The 6,000-nt window shown below is 47.6% G+C and overlaps 1 protein-coding gene across 1 annotated transcript in view; it reads right to left on the bottom strand.

Annotated features, from left to right (window-relative positions):
• Positions 1-504: 504 nt before the first annotated feature.
• Positions 505-6,000, bottom strand: part of LOC106588677 (endonuclease/exonuclease/phosphatase family domain-containing protein 1) — a 30,265-nt gene continuing 24,769 nt past the window's right edge. Inside the window, exons 3-7 of the mRNA XM_014177903.2 lie at positions 5,108-5,218; positions 1,934-2,056; positions 1,622-1,766; positions 1,282-1,476; positions 505-1,042 (exon numbers count right to left, since the gene is read on the bottom strand). Of these exons, the coding sequence (XP_014033378.1) occupies positions 855-1,042; positions 1,282-1,476; positions 1,622-1,766; positions 1,934-2,056; positions 5,108-5,218 (762 nt within the window). The 3' untranslated portion in view covers positions 505-854. The remainder of the gene's footprint in view (positions 1,043-1,281; positions 1,477-1,621; positions 1,767-1,933; positions 2,057-5,107; positions 5,219-6,000) is intronic.

Here is a 6,000-nt window from a genome sequence, read left to right as displayed (position 1 = left end):
TGTGTAATTGACAAGAAATGACATTTAAATCCATTTTAATCCCATACAGCACAAAATGTAGAAAAAGTAATGTGAATACTTTTTGAAGGCACTGCACACAGTAGTTCAGAGTTGTTTGTGTGTGTACACATACTGTATGCTATCTTCATCTGATCAGACAGTATGTTGAAAGGAGCTAGTAATTGGTTGCTGGGCTCCATGCCAATTTTCCTCGTTTCCTCACTTCCAAACACACACACGCCCACTTACACAATTTAATAGAACAGATTTAAATGGCTTCAACATCTAAGCTCCAACCTCTCCCACTTCACTCACCGACTTAAATGTACCAGTATTACTGTGCAGCAGTGTGCAAGCTATAAGCTACAGCCACTTGAGGTAGGTCACAGGCACAAGTACAACAGAATCATGTGAAATTCACATGTTGTTTTTGCTTGTATCATATTGAACAAGGTAGGACTCCAGTGGTTGTATCTCATAAGATCAGTCGACTGGACACACAGGGAATGTCTATTCATTTCCTTTTATTTCATATACATATTAAAAATGGTTTTGGCACACTCATGTCTGTCTATAACATACACACACACACACGCACGCACACAAACACCTCTTAAATTATTTACTCCAAAACAATTTCATGGTAGTCTCTACTGTACATTGATAAAGGAAACTAAAAAGGCAATCTCGGTGCTTCAATTCACATTCATCAGGTAAATCCACCCTTTGCTCCACTGCAAAAACCAGACCAAAGTAGCATCCAGTCCAGAGCAAAGTCAGGTCAGTTTGACATGACATGATGTCACAATCTCCCTCCACAACGGCCACATCTGTATGTCCGTGGCGACCGCGAGTCACCGTTCGTGTTTCGACATACTTTCTCCTCTCTCTACCACGGCAACTCTGTTTCTCAGCTCCTTCAGCGCCCCGTCCACAAAGAACTCGGCCATGACGGGACAGTGGTCGGACGCCACCCCGCCCCAGGACCAGTTGTCAGGTATCCAGGGGTTGGTCAGGCCCTCCCGCACCACCACGCAGTGACCTGCAGGGGGCAGCACATACATGGAGATACATACAGGTCAGAGGTTAAAGATTCAGATAAAATTCCTGGTGGCACTCAAACCACTCCATAGCCAAGCTCATCACAGAAACAGACATGCAAATGGAGCATTCATGTGCCAATGGTTAGATTGGTATCTTATTGCAGTGGGCATAACTAGAAGGGTATGAATGCTACATATTCTGACACACACAGTTACATCTGTAGACAGACAGACGGACCTGCGTAGATCTTCTTCAGTGACTTGCTAACCCAGATGTTGTCCAGACAGAGGGAGCCCTGGGGGGAGCGGGTGCTGATGTTGGTGAACATGTTGGGGGGCACAAGGGGGCTCAGCCGCTCCTTCCTCAGCTGGTCCAGCTCACTGCTCTGGGGGGAAACGCCAAAGTCCCCCAACATCACCAGGCCCTTCTGAACTGTCACACAGAAACCACAGATGGACATTAGCCATGTAGCAACGTCAAATAACCCACTGAGGAAGAGAAAGTGGGTAAGAATACTGGAAGAGAAAGAGGACATAAGTTTTGAAAAGACAGAATAGGGTGACCTTTAGCTACTGACCTTTCAGTGCATTCTGGATACTAGAGGTCAGCCTGTGGGCCTTGACCTCCTCAGAGTGGTGGTTCCTAACGTTGGACTCCTCAGCCCCAGACACGGCCGGAGCTCTCATGTGGACATTGACCATCGTCAGCTCAGATGATCCAATCTAGTCACATATTAACCATTAACATAATGTTAGTCTCTCCGGCAGGACATTATATGGTTATAATGGTATTGATAGGGGCAATAAAATGAGTCATGTGTTCTGTTACAGTCATTTTATGATCAGCATATGGAGATCCCACCAAACACACACACTCCCTGTTGACTTACATAAAAGTGGGCAAGATACGGCCGGGCGTGTTTCCCGTTGCCAACAGGACTCTCCAGGACGGAAGCATCTTTCAAGTCAATCCCAGAAGAGCTGTCCCACAGGAACCCAGAATAACTGACTCCCTGGTGGAACAGAGGACAGACAGCAGTGAAGTAAGAAGACTAGTCAAACTTCCAGAAAACCCTTGAACCAGAATTGGAGTCAACTCATTTTTCAGTGAAGTTCCCAAAGCCTGAGCTCAGTCTCTATATCACTAAAGCCTGATCTACCCTCTCTAAATATAGAGAGCCTGGGGATGTCTGGCCTGTATACTGTAGATGAAGGCATGGCTGTATCTTCAGTTCTCTCTGTTAGTTAAATGAGATCTCTCTCACCTAGGGAAGAATAAGCCTCTCTGAGTTCTGGTGGGTCTGCCCCTGGGGCAGGAGGGGATCATGTGCTGGAGGGTGAGACACGGTCAGCATCACACACAGAGAGACAGAGAGAGAGCGAGAGACAGAGAGTGAGAGAGAGAGCGAGAGAGAGAGCGAGAGAGACAGACAGACAGTGAGAGAGAGACAGACAGACAGAGAGCGAGAGAGAGAGCGAGAGAGACAGACAGACAGTGAGAGAGAGAGAGACAGACAGACAGAGAGCGAGAGAGACAGCGAGAGAGAGACAGACAGACAGTGAGAGAGAGACAGACAGAGAGCGAGAGAGACAGCGAGAGAGAGACAGACAGACAGAGACAGACAGAGACAGCGAGAAGGACAGAGACAGCGAGAGAGAGAGAGACAGCGAGAGAGAGAGACAGAGAGAGACAGCGAGAGGGAGACAGAGAGACAGACAGCGAGACAGACAGAGAGACAGCGAGACAGCGAGACAGAGAGACAGAGAGACAGAGAGACAGAGAGACAGAGAGACAGAGAGACAGACAGAGAGACAGAGAGACAGCGAGAGAGAGACAGAGAGACAGAGAGACAGAGAGACAGCGAGAGAGAGACAGCGAGAGAGAGACAGACAGACAGAAACAGACAGACAGAAACAGACACAGACAGAAACAGACAGACAGACAGACACAGACAGACACAGACAGACACAGACAGACAGACAGACAGAAACAGACACAGACAGACAGAAACAGACAGACAGAAACAGACAGAAAGACAGACAGACAGAGACAGAAACAGAGACAGACAGACAGAAACAGAGACAGACAGACACAGACAGAAACAGACAGACAGACAGACAGACACACAGACAGACAGAGAGACAGACAGACAGACAGAGACACACACAGACAGAGACACACACAGACAGAGACACACACAGACAGAGACACACACAGACAGAGACACACACAGACACAGAGAGACAGACAGACAGACACAGAGACAGACACAGAGACAGACAGACAGACACAGAGACAGACAGACAGACACAGAGACAGACAGACACAGAGACAGACAGACACACAGAAACAGACACGCAGAAACACAGACAGAAACAGACAGACAGACACAGACAGACACAGACAGACAGACAGACAGAAACAGACACAGACAGACAGAAACAGACAGAAAGACAGACAGACAGAGACAGAAACAGAGACAGACAGACAGAAACAGAGACAGACAGACACAGACACACACAGACAGACAGACAGAGACACACAGACAGACAGACAGAGACACACAGACAGACAGACAGAGACACACAGACAGACAGACAGACAGAGACACACACAGACAGACAGACAGAGACACACACAGACAGAGACACAGACAGACAGAGACACACACAGACAGAGACAGACAGAGACACACACAGACAGAGACACAGACAGACAGAGACACAGACAGACAGAGACACAGACAGACAGAGACACAGACAGACAGAGACACAGACAGACAGAGACACAGACAGACAGAGACACAGACAGACAGACACAGACACAGACAAACAGACGTGTCATAGATAATTAAGGCCAGAGAAGAAGGCCACTGCAGCGGAGCCTCAGACAGATATGATACCCACTGGCTACATCTTCCTGCTGCTAATTCAATGGAGCTTTCTAAACCGTGTGCAGAAAGCAGACACAAACACTTACACAAAAAAAAAAAAAGAAATTATACACACACACACACACACCTTCCACCAAAATCCATTATAAAACTAATTGAATCGTACACAGAGATCCTGCTCTATAGTGAACAGGTCAGAGCAGCAGAGTTAGAACTCCATTCCAGAGCATCTTCACAATACAATACAGCTCCTTGACAAACTGCACACGCTGACAGTGGCAGGACTCGGAGAGGGAGGCTGACAGTGGCAGGACTCGGAGAGGGAGGCTGACAGTGGCAGGACTCGGAGAGGGAGGCTGACACTGGCAGGAAGGCTGACACTGGCAGGAAGGCTGACACTGGCAGGAAGGCTGACACTGGCAGGAAGGCTGACACTGGCAGGAAGGCTGACACTGGCAGGAAGGCTGACACTGGCAGGAAGGCTGACACTGGCAAGACTAGGAGAGTGGCTGGGAGGGCTGGAAGGCTGACAGTACTTGTGGTCAGATGGGAGGACTAGGAGGGTTTGTTTACTGACCCCCCCTCCACATTATCTGTACTATCCATCTTGACAGGAGCCATCAGGCAGACACAGAATAAAGCTCAAGTTTACTTCAAGGGTCAATTTCAAGACTGGTTTCCTCAGAGGTTAAACACTGCTCTCTAGATCTCGTGGTGTTTGGGAAGACAGAGTGTGTGTGTGCCCTCAGAGATTCTTTATGGTGTTGGACAGACATTATGGGAACAGAAAGGGCCTCTCTAAGGGTCCCATAAATCCACCAGATTTAATCATACTGTACTAGACCATCTGACCTTTGACCACTACAGCAGGACTTAGATCAAGGGATCTACTGTGCTACATCTGGTCACTGTTAACAGACCCTTAGTAAAGAGGTTATGTTTGAGCGTAAAGGGTTAGCACATTTTTCAGTAATAATGTCTGTTTACTTCTGGGCTGTGTGAACTAATTGAGATGGGTGGTCTGTTTCAGATGGGATGTCAGATTGTAAGAGGGGCTGGGGTGGAAGAAAGAGCGGGAGAGCGATGGAAAGAGAGAGAGGGGGAGAGAAGCAAGAAAGACAGAGAGAAGAAAAACTGTTTTTCGTGCAGGGAGGTCATCAGTATCCTTACCTTGTTGGACAGTCCTGTGGGTTTCTCAGAGACGGTGCTCTTCCAGACCCCCCGTGGTCCTCTCCACTTCCTCACGCTGTCCAACGAGCCCTGGTTCAGTTCCACACAGAACTGAAACACAAGAGAGGGGTTTGTATTATTACACAACACCAGACTGGACAGAAGACCATAGAAATAGTGTAGTAGTCATTCAGTCATTCTATTTCTATGCAGGGGGCAATGCAATGGATGTAGGGAGCATGTTACACAGCAGCTGACTGGACAAAGCAGGCGTAGATCACAACTACTGTCAACACACTATTTTTGTCTCTGCGTTTATTTATCCGCTACAAGCTGTTTTTAAAATAGCCACAGCAGATATTTAACGGCTTGAAATTAGCACCGTTTTTGACTCCTCAAATGACACCTTTTGAACTGACCTAAAATACTACCAAATGGACTTGGAAAGAGAAAAAAAGTGATCAAATGTCTTTTAGTGTGCAACAGACACCAGCAGTGTTGTAATGTGAGAGGTCACCGAATAAGTTGGCAACTTGGTTTGCCAAACTTGGTTTTGAGACAGTCTGTCTTGCATTTCTTGACTGACCTGCTACCAGGTCCCAGAGGGAGAGCTTCCCTATGGGGGCATAAGAAGAGGGTCCCTTCCCTGGCTCTTACCTAGCCCTCACCCCCACCCCACCCAGGGAGAGTGTTGAAGACAGTGACATGAATTAACCTATAGCACAGCTGTCATTTCATGCTGGTTAATTCCACTCCCTTCCCTGTCATACTGTTCAGAGAGAAAGAGACACCTCTGCAACAGTCATTGATCAGGTCAGTTTCCTGTCTCTCATACGGCTCCTATTGTCAGTCTGACTTTCTCCTACTAAGGGGTGTGTGTGTGTGCTCATACT

This window comes from Salmo salar, chromosome ssa27, assembly GCF_905237065.1.
Source record: "Salmo salar chromosome ssa27, Ssal_v3.1, whole genome shotgun sequence".
In the NCBI taxonomy this organism is placed as follows: Eukaryota; Metazoa; Chordata; class Actinopteri; order Salmoniformes; family Salmonidae; genus Salmo; species Salmo salar.
Note: the sequence above shows the minus strand (reverse complement) of the source record. Positions and strands in the feature narration are given on the sequence as shown.